The sequence below is a fragment of the Macaca nemestrina genome, chromosome 6, assembly GCF_043159975.1.
Source record: "Macaca nemestrina isolate mMacNem1 chromosome 6, mMacNem.hap1, whole genome shotgun sequence".
In the NCBI taxonomy this organism is placed as follows: Eukaryota; Metazoa; Chordata; class Mammalia; order Primates; family Cercopithecidae; genus Macaca; species Macaca nemestrina.
The window spans coordinates 124,862,614-124,884,097 of record NC_092130.1 but is presented as its reverse complement, the minus strand read 5'-3'; the positions used below and the strand labels follow the sequence as shown (position 1 = coordinate 124,884,097).

Below are 21,484 nucleotides of genomic sequence, written 5' to 3'. Positions count from 1 at the left end.
CTGAAGCCTCCAACTTCTGGGCTTAAGTGATCTTCCTGCTTGCCTCATCCTCACAAGTAACCAGGACTGGAGGCACAAGCCACTATGCCTGGCTAATCTTTATAAAGTTTTTTGTAGAGATGGGGTTTCGCTATGTTGAGCAGGCTAGTCTGGAAGTCCTGGCCCAAAGTACTGAGATTATAGACATGAGCCTCTGTAACCAGCCTTAATAATACATAAAAACTTTGCTCCTACAAAGTTTCAACTCCACTCCCAGAGTGGAAGTACATATAAATGCTGTTATATATAAATATGTAAGTTATATCTTTATATTATGTGCTCATCAACATAAATTTATGATTATTGCTTTATGCAGTTGTTTTCCAAACCAGAAAAAATCAGGAAAAAAAAATCAAAGTCAAATTTATCAATGTGCTATTGTATTATGTATTATATCTATGTTTGTATTATATCTATGTTTAAATTTTAAAAAATATATCTATGTTTAAAATTAAAATATATATATATATATTTGTGTGCAGTCCTTTGTATTTACCTGTATATATGGTTACTTTTCATTTTAATCTGAAGTGTCCTTATCATTTTAATCTGAAGAACTCCCTTCATTATTTCCTGTGGGAAATCTCTGCAAATGATGAACTCTGTTGGTTTTTACCTGGGAGTGTTTTACCTTCTCCTTTGCTGTTTGAAGGATAGTTATGCTGGATATAGAATTTGTGGTTGAAAATTTTTGTGGAGGAGGATTTGTGCTGTTTTCAGCATTTTGAGTATGTCATCCTGCTGCCTTTGGGTATTTGTGGTTTCCCAGGAAAAATGACCTGTTTTCTTATTGAGGATTCCTTATTATGTGATGGATTGCTTCTCTCGCTGATTTTGAGATTTCTTCTTTGACTTTGGTTTTTGGCATCTGGATTTTGATGTGTCTAAGTGCCTCTTTAAATTTATCCTATTTGGAGTTAATTGGATTTCTTGGAAGTGTAGATTAATTTTTTCTAATGAATTTGAGATGTTTTAAGCCATATTTATTCAAATATTCCTCTTGTAATTTTTCTTTCCTCTTTCCTTCTGGAATTTCCATTATCTATATGTTTGTATGCTTGATGGTGTCCCATATATGTCTTACACTTGATATTTTTTTTCATATTATTATTATTGCTCTTCCTTAGACTAGTTAATCTCAATGGACCTATCTTCAAGTTCACTGATTCTTTTTTCTGCCTGCTCAAATATGATTTTTTTATTTCAGTAATTGTATTTTTCAACTCCAGAGTTTGTTTTATTTTTATAAATTCTATATATTGATACTCTCTGTTGACATTGTCTTTTCTTCATTTATTTTGATATGGTATTCTTTAGCTCTTGAATGTTTTAAGTATAGCCAATTTAAAGTTTTTGTCTAGTAAATTTAACATCTATGCTTTCCTTGGGATCCTTCCTATTGGTTTCTTTTTACCCTGTAAATAGGTCTTACTTTCTTATTTCCTTGCATGCCTCTTTTTTTTTTAATTGAAAACTGGACATTTGAAGTATAATAATGCTGGAACTCTGGGATTTAGATCAGCCAAACTGTTTTGGCAGGCCTTAGCCTTCATTCCTGCTTGTCCAGAGTGTTAAGATCAGCCAGAGGTGAGATTTAAGGCCTTCTAAAGTCTTTCTTGAGCATGCACACAGACATGGGCAAGCATATGGTCTTCTGGATTTCCAGGAATATGTGTGAGTTTTTCATAGTCCTTATGGACATCTCTTTTCCCAATCCTTTCTTCTAAGCTTTTTGGTTATTCTGTTGTTTGCCTCAGTTATTATCTGTTGCCTCACACAACTAAAACACTTACTGGAAATGTTTTTAATCCCCACTCCAGGTAGTGTTTTAGTACTGGTTGAGTTCCAAGTCAGGCAGAAATAAAGACAAGTATTTTCAGCGTGTCTTCCAGAGAACTATCAGATATCTCTTTGTGAATCAGTTCCATTCTGCTCCCTCTATTATTGGAAATACAGGCTATTGTTTTTAAGGCTACCACTGAGCTCGCGAATGGAAGCTTGGATTAGGGTAAATTTAACCCTTTTCCCATTTGCCCCAACAATACTTGCCAGCAGCACTTGCGGCAATAGTGTTTATCCGGAGATAACTTTGCCATGAAATCTGTCACTTTTATTATTATTTCTGCATGGCTCTAGTATATCTACTTTGGAAACAAAATACATCATTCTACTTACAGCATTTTGGTTTTAGTAGTGGTATTTCCATTTACAAAATATAGTAGTAATTCTTGATCACTGAAAATGTCAAATCCTAGAAAACATAGCATTTGTATGTGTAATGTTAACATTGTTCTGGAATAGTGTTGGCTGAAGATTCATTTGATGAATCTGATTTTTCAGAAATAGACGATTCTAATGGTTCAGACTATTCTGATGTTAGTTCTGTTTAGAAATAGCTCTGAGAACAGTTTTTATATTTTGTTTTCACATTGATTGAAAATCAGATTTGCTTCAGCCTCAAAGAGTCTGTTTATGTAGAATTAAATAAGCGCTGGCAACGAGCTGCACTTTTTGTTTTCCCCAAAACAGAAAAAAAAGATTAAATGTCACAAGTTTTGTGGTTCTTACCAAGATTCAGCTGTTGATCCTTGGGTTGCTGCAAGTTTTTAAATTAATTTCCAGAATATCATAAGAGTTGACTCAGGCCATTTTTGCCAGTTTCTTTTAAAGATTTTATAGAGAGGTGCAAGTTTGGGTTCCTCACTCAGCCTTTTTTGCTGATATCATTCCTTATTTCAAAGCTTTTAACAAGCAAGTACATTGTACCATATCTGCTTAGTATTCAAGGTCCAGTTTTTGAGTTAAGAAATAATGAAATGTAGATAAATATGAAAATAATGATTGAGCTAATAGCTATCATAGTTAACAGAGAAAAGGAGGTTATTGAGGGTTGTGTGCCAGGCACTGTGGGTAGATATTTGGCATTTTTTTTTTTAATTTGATCATCACACACCTCTTGTGGTTTAGGTACTTTTGCTTTCATGCTGCAAATAGGGAGACTAAGATTTATAGAGGTTAAGCAGTTTGTTCAACACCACCCAGAAAATATAGGTAGAAACTTGGCTTTGAACCTAATTCTGTCTGACTTTAAAACTGCATCACAAACATTTAACTTAATATTTGATAAGTAGAAGGCACCATGCTAGATTCTGTTACACTTTTTAAAAGAAACCTGTCTTGCTGTTTAGAATATGTGTTTGAAAAGATAAAACACAAAACTTGGAAAGCAATAATTCTATTAGAACTTTTTTTGTATTTCAAGATTTATACTTTTAAAAAACATCTCTTGTAGCCATTTAATAACACAATCATCTGTCAGATATTTTATTTTTTTGCTTAAGGGAAACAATCCATGTGCTATTTTTTTGCCAGTCAACTTTACTCTCAGAGATATAATGTTATTCTGAAACCAAAATCAACGAAATCATCATTTAATTATTAAATAACTGCAATTTTGCCATTTCCATTTGACACAGGGAAATGTGTCCTTTTGATGAGAATAGGGAGAATTCTCTGGTCATCTCAACCTGCCCCACTTAGATGGCTATGTTTTCACGTTGTCAGTGCTCACCTGTTGATATTGATCTATTGCTTGCTCTATAGCATTGCCATTTCTACCACAAAAGGTAATAGTAATGTTATCAAAAGTAAATGCTTTTTGCATGTTTTTTATGTAATCCGAATGTTTAAAGTTATTTATGTGGATTTTCAAGTATAATCCTCTTAATAACTCTCTGGGTATATATTATTACTATCCCCACTTTATGGTGAGGAAAATAGTAATTTATTCAGTGTTAGTGTGCTAGTAAGTAATAGAAATAGGATTCTAATACTGATAGAATGGCACCAGGCAGGGGTTCTTACTCTTGACTTACGGACTTGAATTGACCACATTTATGTTCTGGAAATGTACCACACACGTTGTTGGGAGTTCACTGTTTGTGGTTTAATTGTGGGCAATTCATTTCTATAGTAAGTAGTGGAAATATTATAGTTACTATTAGTATTCTTGGTGTCTCCTCGAAATTTTGACTTTATATCTGCAACAATGAATATTGCTGTATTTTTCTACAAATGGCCATGCTTTTATATAAGCAAGAGAGAAAACATTTTCTAAATAAATATGGATGATTATCAGATGGTTTATTGTTGCTGTGATGCAGACTGATACCTAAGAATATCAGAAAACTTTCTTAAATAGTAAGATAAGTGACATAGGAAATCAGATCAGGAAATGAAAATTAAAGAAACTTTTCACGTTGAAAGGAAGAGAGGTAGACACAGGAAGAACTACCTCTTGATTCTGTGAAACAGATATTTTACCTAAGTTGGTCCCACTCATTTTTTTCTATATCTTACTTGTATTTACATTGCAATGTTTTGCTGTAAATTCAAGAGTAATATATAAGAAGTAATATATAATTTCTTATGAGATATTAACCAATTAACTGAATCACTGATCATTATTGAGCCCATCTGACATATTACAGTCTGTAGTAAGTCTCAGAGACATAAAGAGTGTAAGTTATAACCCATTGGTGATTAAACAGGTTAGATAAAACTCAGGTTTCTATAGAATTCTATGCCCATTCTATTTTATTACATTTACATTTGTTAGATCTTGCTTTCCAAACTTAGACTCTCCCATGTTTTTTTGTTTGTTTGTTTCGTTTCTTTAGGCCTGATTGTTTTTTAGATGACATAAATCCTCTTTAACCTTTATTCTCCAAAAGTCCTAAAATTTTAGTCACTGCTTTTGCACTATCTGTCACTCCACTCAGAGGTCTAGGTTAGCATGTCATACTCTCTGCAATACAGGGAACTAAACTACATACTTAGAAACTCCCTGCTGCTCCTTCTTCACTTTTGTTTACAAAAATTATAAATGTCACTCCCAGATTTGAGTCCCGACACATAACATTTTGCATCTGCATAACGCTTACATTAACATCACAAGAATTGTTCAGGAAGTCCTTGATTTTCAATTTAAAAGTGTCATTTATACTGTCATCACAAAACCAAACCAAAACCAAATGCATGGTTCTCTCCATTGTGGAATCAACTAGAGTGTTAATGCAGCAAATTGTTTTAGAGATGCTTTTTAAATGTAGTTTGTGTCTTCAGTTGTTTTTGAAAAACAATAAAACAAGGACTTATTGTCAGAAATGCCAGTTTTATCAGCCTCTAAATTCCTAATGCCCTTTTCTATTACACTTACATTAATCACCTCAATCGTGGATTGGTACAATGGTGTACTCTGCTGAACTGCTGAACTCTGCTGGAGAAAACCGTGTGGCTGTGTGAATAACAGTTCTTGCAAAGCTGGGCTTCTGTCTTTGATACTTGGCAATCATTCTGTGTGTCCTTGGTTAATAGACTTTCTCATTTCCCACATCAACATGTGATATGAGAGTTATGATCTCATTCTCTTCTCCTATCATGTGAAATGCCCTGGATTACTTGCTCTGAGTGGTTTGATGAGGCATGAGATTCTAGTCTGCTGATTCCCAAATATGTTTGCATATGTCTGTCACCCACTTAGAGTAATGCCCATTCTTACTGAAGCAAAGCCAACTGAGAAACCTGAGAATCTGTATTTTCTGTGTATCCAACATTAGACAGATGTTTGTAACTAAGGTTCTTATTTTGCAAGTGAAATTAACAACACCCAGTTATAATTTGGTCCGGTTTTAGGTGTTAACCAAAAAATGACTGAGGCGGGAGGAAGAGGACGGGTAGGTAATGAGGCAAATGGTTACATTCTTATGAGGCTCTGATTAGCCTCAGTAAATCTACATTTTACATGTGAAAAGAGGGAGTAGAGGAAAAAGTTATGTATTAATCACAGGGTAGGCACAAGGATGTCTTTGTTCTTGGTCATTGTTCTCGCCCTGTGAAGATAAGCTAATAATTGACATTGTCAGGATGAGATTCAGCAGAACTTGGTTTTAGGGCTAGTTTATAGTGGGTATGTCTCCTGAAAGATTTGGGGGCTTCAAGGAATTTCCTTGTGAGGGAGGCCATCTGGGGAGATGTGTGACCTTGTATTGTCGTGGAAACCTGTCTCATGGGTGAGGCTATGACACGGAGCTGTGAAATAACAGCTATCGGTTTGGGAACAAAAGGAAAGCAGTAGGGCCTGACTCAGTTCCCAAGCTTAACTTTCCCTTTGGCATAGTGAGTTTGGGGGTCTCAAGATTTGATTCAATTTTCTTTCACAAAGACATTCCCATGAAAATTCATGAGAAACTCAGCATGAGGATAGACCTAGGTATATCCCATTTTACCTTCTAAGAGTAAAACAGATAGGTCTGCTTGTATTTAGACCTGATTTTAATATTTGAAGAATGGATGAAAAAGCATAACCTATTAAAACCCTCCCCAAACCTTCAACATGGAAGTTCAGATATCAACTTCTGAAATACTAACTAAAATAATAATTATGCCAAAAAACCTTTAGTTCAAAAACATTGTTTAAAAAAATCCAAACTAAATAGAAATTAGTTTTAATACTCAAACAACATCTTTAGTTGTATGAGACAAATAGAGACTACTGCATGTTTAGGCCTAATTAGACCTGATGCTGTCTTACTGTGGTTCTGCCTTAATTGCTGTGGGATTCTCTCTCTCTTCATGGACCGCACACCTTCCCTCACCCTGAATGTGTGTCTTGACCACAAACAGAACCCAAAGCATTGACTATAAAACTGTAAATACAGAGAGTTAAAGGCTTCTAAGTTTGTAATTCTAGAAGATATTCATATAATTATTCTTGCATTTTTCAATACCAGTTTTTAAATAGGAATTTATATTTACTCTGCTTATTTCATTTTTAGTAAGAAAAATTGCAGCAATAGTTTTAAACTGTGGGTATACAAATAAAAATGCTACTTCATAATATGCTTCAAAGAAAACTATTTTTTATTAAATACTTATCTTTGTATACACATTGAGTTAAGGAAGTAGAGCTAGCTTCTCCAGGTTCCCTTATATTGTTAATATTTAAACAGCTTTCCATACCTCAAGGATATTTTTTAAACCTTATCTCACTTGGTATTTTTATCAATTTGAGAGCTGGATACTATTTTTACTCCCATTTTATAGATAGGAAAACTGAACTGTGCACATGTGCTCCAACAGGAACAAGCTCCACTTTTAGCTGTTTTGTATACTGGACTTATGTGAAATATTTTGTTTAAACAAAAAGACCATGGCAAAAATATTTGAAAACCTACACCATGCTTTTCTCTACATAAATACATAGCTAGATTCTTTAGAGTTGTATTATTTCTATTACCAGTAGAGGGTAATTTAAATTCATGGAAAACATAAATTTCTTAAAATACAATTAGGTTCTAAAATATTCTTCCGAGCTTAAAACATTTTTTGAAACATGTTTTTATTGCTCACATTTAAATTGCTTTGATTCAAATAAAGTTAAAAATGTATTCATTTTAGTTGAAAACTTCTAAAATATGTCTTATTTCAGGGACATATATAAATACGTTCCTCATGCTTTTAAATAGTGCCTAATGAATATTCTATAGCAAATATGTATGTGTTGATAATAGAGGGACTTGCTATGGTTTTGCAGTCTAAATTAGAGCGGTTAATTGCTTCCAGGCAATATAATATAATATTAAGAATAGGTAGTATTTTACAAATTGGAACTAATAGTTTTTTTGTAAACTCAGAATGAATTAATAAGTAATAAACACCTGGTTTTATTTAGGCATACATACTTTGTATTAAATTATGTACAATAAAACATGGCAATACACTTAACTGGTAATAGTTCTAATGACTATGTGCTGTTTTGAATTGATGCTAACATTTTCCGTGTAAATAACATAGTCATAGTAGAATTTGTCAGGGTGGAGGATTGGGTGGGAATAGGATAAGGCTAGCCCACAATATAACTACTTGTGTGTCTTTAAGGGAGTAATTCAGTTTCTCTTCCTTGAATAAGATGTTCCTTCTGTGAGCAAAAGAGACATCTAGTCACTTAATATAATTTGATAACTTTCTTTTAGTGCAGCAGCTGGTGTTAACACTTTGAACTTTTCAGAAATAAAGTGTGGATAAACAAGGAAAAGGGAGGATTACTACTCTACAAAAATAAATATACAAACACCTCAAAATAAAGTCATTTGCATCTTACATCTTAAATACTACTTGAACCTTCTAGTAAAAATGAGCAAGAGATACAGAATTGTTATTTTAAAAATTTACTAGCATTTACTTAGTATGGTGTATGGTATACAAATTAATGACATCATGACCTTTGTAGTTGCTGTGTTAAAAAGGAAAGAAAAAATTATTTTTATAAGAACATAGTCCTTCCTTTTACTTCTCATTTTTTTAGTACGATGGCAAAGTGTTTTGGTTTTTGTTTCCAAAAAGCAGATTTTCTAGGGTGCCTGATTTCTGTCTGATTTCCTTCTTCAAACTATTGGAGTAGCAGAATATACCTAGAAATCTGCCTTACTCACTTGAGTATGGGAAGAGGGTTATTTTTAAACCAAGAACATGCAGGAAGGAAAAGTGTTTCCACAAATTAATCAAATCATAGCTTCATCCTGAGGAGTGCAGGCATATTATTTAAAATAATGAGTCAGTTGACAAGTCAATAAAGTTGATTTAGAACTTTCTTTTTTTATCTTTTTTTTCTTTTTTTTTTTTATTATACTTTAAGTTCTAGTGTACATGTGCACAACGTGCAGGTTTGTTACATATGTATACATGTGCCAGGTTGGTGTGCTGCACCCAACAACTAGTCAGCACCCATCAACATGTCATTTATATCAGTTATAACTCCCAATGCCATCCCTCCCCCCTCCCCATAATAGGCCCCGGTGTGTGATGTTGCCCTTCCCATGTCCAAGTGATCTCATTGTTCAATTCCTACCTAAGAGTGAGAACATGCGGTGTTTGGTTTTCTGTTCTTGCGAGAGTTTGCTGAGAATGATGGTTTCCAGCTGCACCCATGTCTCTACAAAGGACAAGAACTCATCCTTTTTTATGGCTGCATAGTATTCCATGGTGTATATGTGCCACACTTTCTTAATCCAGTCTGTAACTGATGGACATTTGGGTTGATTCCAAGTCTTTGCTATTGTGAATAGTGCTGCAATAAACATACGTGTGCATATGTCTTTATAGCAGCATGATTTATAATCCTTTGGGTATATACCCAGTAATGGGATGGCTGGGACATATGGTATTTCTAGTTCTAGATCCTTGAGGAATCACCATACTGTTTTCCACAATGGTTGAACTAATTTACAATCCCACCAACAGTGTAAAAGTGTTCCTATTTCTCCACATCCTCTCCAGCACCTGTTGTTTCCTGACTATTTAATGATTGCCATTCTAACTGGTGTGAGATGGTATCTCATTGTGGTTTTGATTTGCATTTCTCTGATGGCCAGTGATGACGAGCATTTTTTCATGTGTCTGTTGGCTGTATGAATGTCTTCTTTTGAGAAATGTCTGTTCATATCCTTTGCCCACTTTTTGATGGGGTTGTTTGTTTTTTTTCTTGTAAATTTGTTTGAGTTCTTTGTAGGTTCTGGATATTAGCCCTTTGTCAGATGAGTAGATTGCAGAAATTTCCTCCCATTCTGTAGGTTGCCTGTTCACTCTGATGGTAGTTTCTTTTGCTGTGCAGAAGCTCTTTAATTTAATTAGATCCCATTTGTCAATTTTGGCTTTTGTTGCCATTGCTTTTGGTGTTTTAGACATGAAGTCCTTACCCATGCCTATGTTCTGAATGGTATTACCTAGGTTTTCTTCTAGGGTTTTTATGGTATTAAGTCTAATATTTAAGTCTCTAATCTGACTTGAATTAATTTTCGCACAAGGAGTAAGAAAAGGATCCAGTTTCAGCTTACTGCTTATAGCTAGCCAGTTTTCCCAGCACCATTTATTAAATAGGGAATCTTTCCCCATTTCTTGTTTTTGTCAGGTTTGTCAAAGATCAGATGGCTGTAGATGTGTGGTATTATTTCTGAGGCCTCTGTTCTGTTCCATTGGTCTATATCTCTGTTTTGGTACCAGTACCATGCTGTTTTGGTTACTGTAGCCTTGTAGTATAGTTTGAAGTCAGGTAGCATGATGCCTCCAGCTTTGTTCTTTTGACTTAGGATTGACTTGGCAATGTGGGCTCTTTTTTGGTTCCACATGAACTTTAAAACAGTTTTTTTCCAATTCTGTGAAGAAAGTCATTGGTAGCTTGATGGGGATGGCATTGAATCTATAAATTACCTTGGTCAATATGGTCATTTTCATGATATTGATTCTTCCTATCCATGAGCATGGTATGTTCTCCCATTTGTTTGTGTCCTCTTTTAGTTCACTGAGCAGTGATTTGTAGTTCTCCTTGAAGAGGTCCTTTACATCCCTTGTAAGTTGGATTCCTAGGTATTTTATTCTCTTTGAAGCTATTGTGAATGGAAGTTCATTCATGATTTGGCTCTCTGTCTGTTACTGGTGTATAAGAATGCTTGTGATTTTTGCACATTGATTTTGTATCCTGAGACTTTGCTGAAGTTGCTTATCGGCTTAAGGAGATTTTGGGCTGAGATGATGGGGTTTTCTAAATATACAATCACGTCATCTGCAAACAGGGACAATTTAAGTTCCCCCTTTCCTAATTGAATACCCTTTATTTCTTTCTCTTGCCTGATTGCCCTGTCCAGAACTTCCAACACTATGTTGAATAGGAGTGGTGAGAGAGGGCATCCCTGTCTTGTACCAGTGTTCAAAGGAAATGCTTCCAGTTTTTGCCCATTCAGTGTGATACTTGCTGTGGGTTTGTCATAAATAGCTCTTATTATTTTGAGATATGCAATTTGGCACTGAAAAAGTAATATCTATTGTTATATTACCTGGAATGTGTATATATATGTACATGCACACACGTGCACACACACACAAATATACATATTTAGATCACAAAGTAAGCCTAGTTCAAGGTTCAGATAAAAACTAGTCATAACTCATGTCAGTAAATAAGCCTTTGGGATTGATGGATTTTAATCATATAAAAGTGATGGTTATTCTACGAGAGTGTTACTAAAAACAAAGTGCCCTTTTGTGTCACTGTTTACTTCCTCAGTAGCTGATATAAAAATAAATTCCCAGGGCCTTTTATGATATCTAAGGTTTATCTTCTCCTTGGATTCTTGTTTGTGTACTGTTTCATTGTATTCAAGCACCAGAATAGCGTTTGACACTATCGTAAATATGCAGTAAGTGGTTGCCTTATTTCAGGTCATACCATGCTCTAAGCCCCAGAAAATGAACAAAAGAAGCAATATAATATCCATGGGGAAATTGAGGGTAAAGCATATACACATATAGATACACAAAAAAATTGGAGAAGGTTAAAAATAAACACTCAAAGGAAAAGTTGTTGAAATTGAACATTTTGCTCTATGTATATCTAAATATATATTGCAGAGTGTATAGCTTGAGTCTGGATGAAGAACTTTCTCTACTTCCTCTCATGGTTCTGAAGTTTCTGAAAATGGAATCAAATGCACTTTTAAGTCTGACAAAGGAAATATATAGATTCATTTTTTTTTCCCTAAAATCCTTTTTGGAGCAAAGTCAACCAGAAAGCTTTGTAATTGGTCAAGCTTTCTATCTATAAAGCCACGCATATGGGCCCATTCTGAACATAAAGGATGTTCAGAATGGGGCCATATGTCCCCACTGGTTAAGCAAGAGACCAAGTTGGCCTCTGAAAGAAGTGAGCGTAGGAGCAGTGGCACTAACAAATGCCTTTTGTCTGCTATGCAGAGGCACCGTGGATTGCATCGTGTTAGGCTTCATCAGCTACCTAATGCAATGTAACTTGGGAGATAAGATAAATCAGAGGATGACACTATATTAGATTTGAAAGATGAGAGCTCTTCCAAAGTAATTGCAGAGTGTATATTTCAGTGCTGTTGACTTCACGAGGTTACTGAAGTCAAAAGTGTTTGCAACAAAACGAGTCTTTCAAGAGCTGGGTAGCAAGTAAACAGAATCATGCTTTTTTTTTGTTTTGTTTTTTACAAACAAAATTTCATAGGACAAAGTGGAATTCTCTTTCATATGTTTGTTTTATATAGCTTTCATATTTAAACTCATTTATTGTTATATCACCAGCGTAGGTATTTACATTTTATGCATCTCATGTGCAAATGTATATGAAAGCACAAGAGATAAATTTTCCTATTTAAGGAATTTTTTACTGCTAAATTGTTCTGAGTGTGTCTAAAACTAACTGAAAAGGATCTTTTTAATAATATTTTTGACTCTATATTAGTAAATGATTCTGCTAATTGTTACCTAAATGTAAGAATTTATTTCTTGTTAAAGTGGTATGATTTCCTTTTTAAAAAACACTAAAACTGCATTTTCTATTTATTATGTGAAATGTCACGAATTTAATTTTGAAATTGAGAGTTGGGAAAAAGTTCTGTGATTAATATTGATTCCCTTTTCTTTTGTAGCCTACTGTGTGTGAACGGGAGCTATGTGTGTTTGCTTTTCAAACCCTGGGAGTAATGAATGAAGCTGCTGATGAAATAGCAACTGGAGCTCAGGTAGCAACACAGGATACTAATTATTTCTTATTTTGCTTTGAAAAATGTGTTCCAGTCCACTAGTTATCTTCATTCTGCTATTCTTTGGGGAAAATATTTGATAACTTCTTGTTAAGTGGCAAATTGGCATATGATATTTTTTATATGTAAACTAAATGTTCTCTCTTCATCCAATGTGTGTTTTGTCATTTCACGATTGCCAAGGAGAGAAATTAAATCAACTTTCTATTGTATGAAAAATAATTGTAATTTCTTCTTACACGGTGAAGTGGAAATATTGAAACCCTCGTGCATGCTTTATGTAAAATTTATTTGTAAAGATATACTGCCATAAAATGGAAGCCAATTTATTTTTTAACCTTAGGTGAAAAGATAATAGGCAGAATATGTAATAAAAAGAGAACATTCAGTTTTACATTAGCAGTGTTTAGGAGACAGGAAGAAAAGCAATTCCATCAAAATTTCAAGTTTTTTTTTTTCCCCCACTTAAAGAACCTGATTAAACTACTAATTCATCTATAAGAAAAAAAATCAAAGAAAACTCTAAAAAATGAATGAGCATTAATTAAGAGAGGCTAGACCAACCACATACAGAGACATATGCAGTGCTATAACATTTTAACAAAATATAGTATTGGCAAAGAATAGTGTGACACATCAATGGCAGATTATCCCCCAAATGGATCAAATTATGAATAAATTTAATGTAAAAGTAGGTTTCACCTCCTCACTTACTAAAGAGTTATTTAGTAAGTGACAAATGGCCTGTACCAGGGGAAGATTGGTTTAGCGCTTTACCTTACACTGTGTGCAAAAACAAATTCCAGATAGCTTAACAAATACCTAGTTTTAAAAAATTGTTTACTAATACAAACTATAGGACAGTAAAATTGAACATGCACAGCCTGAGGCAGTGTATCAGGCTTATGAAGGCACAGCAGTTAAATAATACAGATGGTAGCCTAGAGCGTAGGAATGTAAGCACCCCTTAGCCTAGTCATTTTACTGATTAACTAAAACTATGGTGCATCCACCTGATGAAATATTTAGGGCAGTATTTTTCATATAATTGAATTATAAATTAAACAAATAATATAAACAGTAGAATATTAGTCTTATATGATATGAAAAAAATGATTCCATGATTAAAGTAAATTTCTGAACTATAGCTTTGTATTTCTCCCACACCCAACATGCACACATTTGCATATTAAAGGTTCTGAGCATCCCTAAAACTAAGAAAATAGCTAGCCTATACTTAGAGGGTTACTAAATTATATCTGACTATGGAGAGCCTTTTTCTTTTCCATCCTTCTTTGTTAAATGTGAAAGTTTTTCTTGTCCCTTGGAAATAATATTGCTAAAAGGAAGAAAAAAGGCACTTTATTATATATGGTATTTATAGCTATGTAAAAATAATTTAAACCTTACAAGGGGTGTGTTGTATGAATATGCTCACACGTATATTTATATAGATTTATGTATGTGCATATATGTTAAAAATTCTTCAACAGTATACTTAAAATTTACACATTTTACTATATTGCAAGTTTCCCTTTAAAAAAGAAACTAAAGGCTAGAAATAGTAAGTTATAAATTAGAAGGAAAAGTAACATGCTAACTGTATGGTATGCTGATAGAATAATAGTTGACATTTTAAAATCATTGTTGCATCTTAAAATTAATGGTTTTGAATAGAAATGAATTTCAAATTATATAATGATTGATATAAAGCACAAGTATTTGATCAGCTCAATTTAGTGATGTAATTCTAAAAATCAATATCCAAAGATCAGAAAATTTAGTAATTCTACTTCAAAGACAGCATTTTTTTCATACTTTATTTCTTAAAACGGGTGCCCCAGTATTCTGGTCTTAATCCTTAGGATTACAGGGAAATCACTTCTTCTTCTAAACAAAAAGAAACCACCTCAGAGTCTCATTGCCTCAGTTTACCCCTGCATTTTAAGTGGTGCTCTGGAGGCTGCAAAGACATTCCTCGGGATCACTGCAGGGGACTCACCTGGAACAACAGTGTCCTGCGGTCCAAGCAGCTACCATTCCAGCACCCCAAATACTACTTCAACAGAATAGTTCCATTTTATTTGTTTAGATATTGGACTCTCATCTAAGAGAGTTTGTTTTTTTTTTAATTACTATTGCAATATTGGACAATGATTGGTTTATAATTCTGAATCTGCTTCCTTTTTTAGACTACATTGTATACCCGTAGGCTATTCCTGTAGGTGCCTTTCTTGGTCGCATGGACTTCTAGTTAGTAAAAGACTAATGGCTAAAGACTAATGACTGAATTTTTCTCATTTGCAAGAGCTTGGAGGCCTTTCTTTTATGCCTGAAAGGGGTGTGGGGAGGGTTGCTCTGCCAGTTGAATTGTAGGTAATGTAATGTCCTTTGGAGGCACCTGATTCTGTAAATTCACAGACCTTTTTATCCTCACTTACCAAATGTCCTAATTTTTCTTGCCGAAACTTAATATTTCTTTGCATTTCCATCCCAAGTATCTAAGTCAGCCTCCAAATTGATTCTTCAGTTATATTATTCAGTCAAAGAAGGCAAATAGATGTGTGTAACTTGTTGCCTATGGCATGCATCATATATACTAAGATACTATTTAGAATCTTTAATTTTAAATGTTGGGAATGGGAAAACATATCATTTAGGCCAAAATTAAAAAAAAAAAAAGCGAAGTCATAGTTGTGTGCTCACTTTTATTTTTTATTTTATTTTGTTTGTTTTCTTTGTTTGTTTGTTTCTTTCTTTTTTTCCTGAGAGCGCCTCTTTCTGTCACCCAGGCCGGACTGCATTGGCACAATCTCGGCTCATTGTAACCTCTGCCTCCTGGGTTCAAGCGATTCTCCTGCCTCAGCCTCTCTAGTATCTGGGGTAACAGGTGCACACCACTGCACCCAGCAAATTTTTGTATTTTTTTGTGGAGACAGGATTTGGCCATCTTGGCCATGCTGGTCTCGAACTCCTAACCTCAATGAATCCTCCCACCTCAGCCCCCTGAAGTGCTTGGATTACAGGCATGAGCCACCATGCCCAGCCTCTCTTACATTTTTATTTATTTATTTTTTTGATACAATGTCTCACTGTGTTGTCCAGGCTGGTCTTGAACTCCTAGGCTCAAGTGATCCTCCCACCTCCACCTCACAAATTACTGGGATTACAGGCGTGAGCCACCACGCCCAGCCTTTTATTTTTTAAAGTGGTTGTTTTAGTCCATGAGATATTTAGAAAAATTAAGATATGCAAAGGAATATAAATCCAAATTGTATTATAAATGCTTTTCTTCTTAAAAAGTCTAATGCTAGTTTCTGTAACAGATAAACTAAAATCACAGCAGCTTAACATGGTAGCATTTTGTCATTCGCATACTCCAATTAGAATGTTTGATGGACCACTTTCTGTGTAGTGACTGGGCGAACTGGACCCCTTCCATCATGTAGTTTTTACTCTATGCCATATAGTAGAGAAAGTGAGGAAGGCATACCTTTCTTTGCATCAGGTCAGCCCCTTTCCACTGATGATCTGGTGAAAGCCAGTCATAAGACCTTATTCAGACGAAAAGGTGGAAATATCTCTTGCTGAGAAGCTGCTTCCAGGCATTAGCGCTGTGTCCTGGAAGTAAGCATGGAGTTGGCAACTTTGGTGCATCCCATGTAATTGAGTCACAGTAGTTACACTCTTTTTTTGAAATTAGATTAGGACATATATTAACAGAAATATTCTACCAATTAAATTTACTACCCATTATTACATTATAATTTACTTAAATATACTAGTAAAAATATTGGTCAAAAATGCATGGACTTTTATAAAGCTTCAATTGCTTTATTAGCAGGACATAATTTTTAAAGGGTTTTAGTGAGAGCGTATCCATCTGTGTCATTCCCCTCCTCCCTATAGGGTGTCAGAAAAGGCTATTTTATCTTTTGTTTGTTTGTTTGTTTTGTTTTGTTTTGTTTCCTGAGATAGAGTTTTGCTCTTGTCACCCAGGCTGAAGTGCAGTGGTGTGATCTTGGCTCACTGCGACCTCCACCTCCCGGGTTCAAGCAGTTCTCCTGCCTCAGCTTCTTGAGTAGCTGGCACTACCGGCACCTGCCACCATGCCCAGCTAATTTTTGTATTTTTAGTAGAGATGGGGTTTCACCACTTTGGCCAGGTTGGTTTCAAACTCCTGACCTCAGGTGATCCTCCTGCCTTGGCCTTCCAAAGTGCTGGGATTACAGGTGTGAGCCACGGCGCCCACAAGGCTATTTTATCTTACCGATTCTTCTTTGTCAGGAGTTCCTGTTTGGGTTTTCATTAGAGATCAGATAATGCTGAAAACAATCTGTATCAGGGTTAATGTGCATCTCTAGGGTAGGAGGAATGTGAGGTTGAGAGTGGAAGACAAAAAGGAGGGTTTTATTATGTCCTTATTATGTTTATTGCTTGGAATATAACTTCTTGCATATATCTATCTATACGTATGCATGTATTTACATACACACACATAAATGAAATAGTGTGTCAGGAATATTAACCTTTTCCATTCTAATGTTTTCTGAGTGTGTCTTGTGGATATGCATGTCTGTGTACTCGGGACATGTTATGAGCGTTGCTAATTATTTTAGGTCACTGGAAATTCTGAATGCTATGATTGGGTGGGTGTGTTTTGTTAGTACCCACACAACATAGTGAGCCCTACTGTCATTAGGTCACAACGCTCCTCTCTTAAAAGCAGGAGAATCAAAAATTGGCCCCCTCTTACTGTGCATTTTTTAAATGCCTGTCTAAAGATTTTCTAGAAATAGCTGTCCCTATATATGTATTTAAAACCTGTTGCTTCCTTATTAAGTCACTTGTGTTCACGTTGTAGATATGTCTGTTCAGATGAACTGTGACCATTTAGACAGTATCAGTTTTCTATACTGTCTAAATTCAGTGGCCAGAATATATTGTTTTGGGGACTGGAAAGGAGAGCCATGCTATCAAACTCCTATATAATACTGCCTCTTAGTAGAGTGTGCAGAAGAATCATAGGATAACATAGGAATAAAGCTATTGTCTTTAGCCAATCAAAGATCATTAGTGGGCTTTGATAGAGAATAGGAAGAGGCAAGATGTTGTCAAGCAATTAGCTATTCCTGGATCATGCCAAAGTCTTTTCCTGCACATGGGGCTTCCTTCACCTGGAACATCTACCCAGATGGTCGCATGTCTCCTTCCTGGACCCCATACAGGTCTGTTGAGATTCACCACCTTTCCTAGCCACTCTAAAACAGTGTCCCTTTATGCATTATTCTCTGTTGCCTACTTTTTTTTATATAACATGTAACAGTATCAGAAATTCTACTGAAGCATCTACTTGTTTAACTAATATTTTATTGTGTATCTTCTCCCTTAGACTGTCAACTGCACCACAACAGGGACTTGTCTGTCTTGTGCCTTGTCTTACCATAGGGCGTAGAACAATGCTAGCATATAATGTGTGCCCTTGAAAAAGAGATATTAAGTTGTGAGTAATGAGAGGCAGCACACGTTTGTTATTTTGAATTGATGGTCAAGTTTGGTCAAATATGGTCTCAAGTCTTGAATTACCCATTTGAGAGATTGGTAGCAGTCCTGGATCTTCCGCATTAACTTATGCTACCTTGAGAGGGAGAAACAATGGCAAAGCACTGGATAAAACCTGAAGGGTAGTAACTATCTTATGTGTATATTTCAAGGTGGTAGATCTACTAGTATCCATGTGTAGGTCTGCGTTGGAATCTCCTAGAAAAGTTGTGATTTTCGAGCCATATCCTTCTGTGGTAGATCCTAATGATCCTCAGATGTTGGCCTTCAATCCCAGGGTAAGTTGTTATCCTGGCACACCAATCACAAAGTTTTCTTTAACAATAACAACAACATTGAGATTGTAGTCTCATTAGGTTTCCTCTTTCTATCTAAGTCTCTATCTCATCAAGCATATCCATGAGTATTTTAATTTCATCATATATTTTTGGGGATTCTGACTTATATAACCTCATTTTGATTTTAAAGATCATGGGTAAAGGGACAAGTTTTCATTTCTTTTCTGCATTTTTACTTCAACCCTCCTTTCCCCTTTCCCTTCTTCCTCTCCAGCTGTCTGAAGGTTAGTGAAAGTTTAGTTCATATTGTTAATGGACCTGCCTTTCTTAAGGAAGCAATTTTATAAATGTTCCTAAAGATAAGGCAGAATCCTTTTGAAATTATAAAACTTTCAAATTGCATAAGAGCTAAAATTACCTCAGTTTCTATTACTACTCAGCTTGAAATAATTTTATAGAAACAACTGTATACAATTTTCTTGGAAGAACTTTATTTCTTCATAAATGGCAACAGCACATATACTTAGATCTTGCTTGAAAATGAATTGTCAGCTACGTGACGGTATGCTATCATTTGCATACTCTCAGCCGTACTCTTTTGTTAACAATATTCAAATCAAAATAAAATAAAAGCAATTGTGAGATTTGAAGTGGGTTTTTATATTTTAGAAGGATTCTATGTTGACTTTATTCATTATGGCTTAGTGTTTTAGTGGTGAAAGCCTGAATCAGGAGCCCCATAACTTTTTTGTGTTTCTAGATTTTTCTCCCATGACTTATAGAAGGATTGGCATTGTTTTCTTTGTTCCTTTTCTCTGACTGAAGTCCTGGAGCCATCTTATAATAGTCTTCCCTTTTATGTACACAAAACAGTCATTACCTTCAAATTGACCCTAAGGGAAAATTCACATATGGAAATAATATATTTCTCTAGTGAAAAATAGACTTGCAACAGCTTATAAGCAAATGCTGTTTTTTAACATTACTTTTTCATTAAACAGAAAAAGAACTATGATCGAGTAATGAAAGCACTGGATAGCATAACTTCTATCAGAGAAATGACACAAGTAAGTATGTCATCTGGTCTTGTACAGTATATTTTTTAAAATGTTTGAGAGTTCTAGCTGTGTAGTGAAATATAGACTTTTCTATTATACAGGGTATAACTAAAATCATTTAAAAATTTGTGTGGTATTAAGATGTTTTAATTAAATCACATCAGTGTTCTAGCATGTAACACTGTGACTTCAGGAAAGTAAGCGGATAATTATAAGATAATTGTACTCCTAATACTCTGCCCTCAAACTTGAGCAAGAGCTTGGGTACATGTAGGTATGTTGGGATATTTTAAGGCAAAGGTTAAATCTGGTACCATCTTTCTGACTGTCAATTTTAATTGATGGTAGCAATTTCAAAACATCATTTGAGTATTAAAATAAAAACAGAAATGTTCTTTAAAATGGAAAATTTCCATAAATACTTTATATAATGCAAAATCCCAAAACCACTTTGGAAGATACCAGGCTCCCTGAGAGTATGTGTTTATGTTTTTGGTCATTAAGGGAAGCTTTGGTGGAAATAGTTTGATGAGCAAGGATCAGAGTTTGTTAGGAAAATCTAACACATCCCTGGGCTATAGTCTAGCACTTGGAAAAGCACACACTGTTGAATTATTGAGACCTTTCCACTGTCAAAGACTTGGAGAGAGGTTTAAAACTCATCATTGCAAGTAGAAATTAATAATCCGAGATTGAGAACACACATTATGTGTGCAGCTTGCATGTAGTGGTTTCAAGGATTGCACTGCCCTTGAGAATCTTGCAGGCCTATAATGAGTATTACCCTGGGTCCTTTATTTTCTCTGGGGAGGGAATAGGGGAATCCTCCTGTCCCAGGGCCCACTAAGCTGCTATGCTGCTTTCTCCCCACCCCCCATCAACCCCCAGAGTTATCTCTATTCCTCTGTAGGAAGAGAGTACTCAAAAAGTACATTTTTCCATTTCCATTTTGTTTCTTGATTCTTTTGATCATCATTTATTCATGTAGTCAAATGTTCATTCATTCACTCAGTAAATAGTGTGTGTCTGGCAAATAGTAAACAAGAGATCCTTTAATTCACAAATGCTATTATTTGCTTAAAAAATCACCATCCTTTCGGGTTGTTTTTCTATGCCAGTACCTTTCTGTATTATCTGAATTCTTTCTCAGACAAACACTCCTTATCTGTGTAGGTAAAAAAATAAAATAAAATGTATTTCCACCTAGGAGAAAAAAAGAACATATTGGAATATCTTACACTAAGTCATATAAACATTTTTAGTCATGAAAAAGACTTTGGTATAAGGTATTTATACTATACCCTAGACCCTGATTATTCTTGGATTTAAAAATAGCTACAAACTCTGACTCTGGAATCAGCTCTCTGCCAAAAATTGCTTTCTTCATTCTGGGTCACGCGTAAGCTATTTTAATAGGAGCAACGTAGACAACTGAGCGTCAGCCTAGGAAGTTAGAGGCCAAAATTGTGTAACTGACTTGTCAATGAATGTGGCCTGTGACCTTGGGCAAGTTGCTTAATTGCTTGGTGCTTTGCTGTCAAGGTGGAATTAGTAATTCCGCGCCCTCTTCCAATGTGTACTTCATAGGGAAGCTGTCAGGCTTCATTGTGTCAAATTCTTTAAACCTTTCTGAATAAATACAACATTATACTGTGCTGTTTTCTAGAATGTACTGACCTGTACATAGCCCTAAATTGTCACAGAGAGATTGCTCTTTGTTCTGTGAAATGGTTGTCTGGGTAAATCCCATTAAATACTTTTGAGGGAAGGGTTCGTCTTAGGTAAATTGTGTCCAATTTTTAATGTAAAGATCTACACCTAAGTCTGGACTGTCAGAGATGAGCATGAGTGGTAGCTCTCACAAGCTTTGCTTCATACTAGTTATCAGTTAAAAATGATCATTGTGAAAGAGAAACTTTACAGGACACTT

At 35.0% G+C, this 21,484-nt stretch overlaps 1 protein-coding gene across 4 annotated transcripts in view; it reads left to right on the top strand.

The window, feature by feature from the left end:
• The window catches only part of LOC105499347 (poly(ADP-ribose) polymerase family member 8), a 189,660-nt gene that overhangs the window by 145,890 nt on the left and 22,286 nt on the right, over window positions 1-21,484 (top strand). For 3 of the 4 annotated variants that reach the window (XM_011771891.2, XM_011771890.3, XM_011771892.3), the window contains 3 exons: window positions 12,543-12,635; window positions 18,371-18,496; window positions 19,498-19,563. In XM_011771891.2, the coding sequence (XP_011770193.2) occupies window positions 12,543-12,635; window positions 18,371-18,496; window positions 19,498-19,563 (285 nt within the window). The remainder of the gene's footprint in view (window positions 1-12,542; window positions 12,636-18,370; window positions 18,497-19,497; window positions 19,564-21,484) is intronic. The other variant, XM_011771893.3, reaches the window with a different exon arrangement.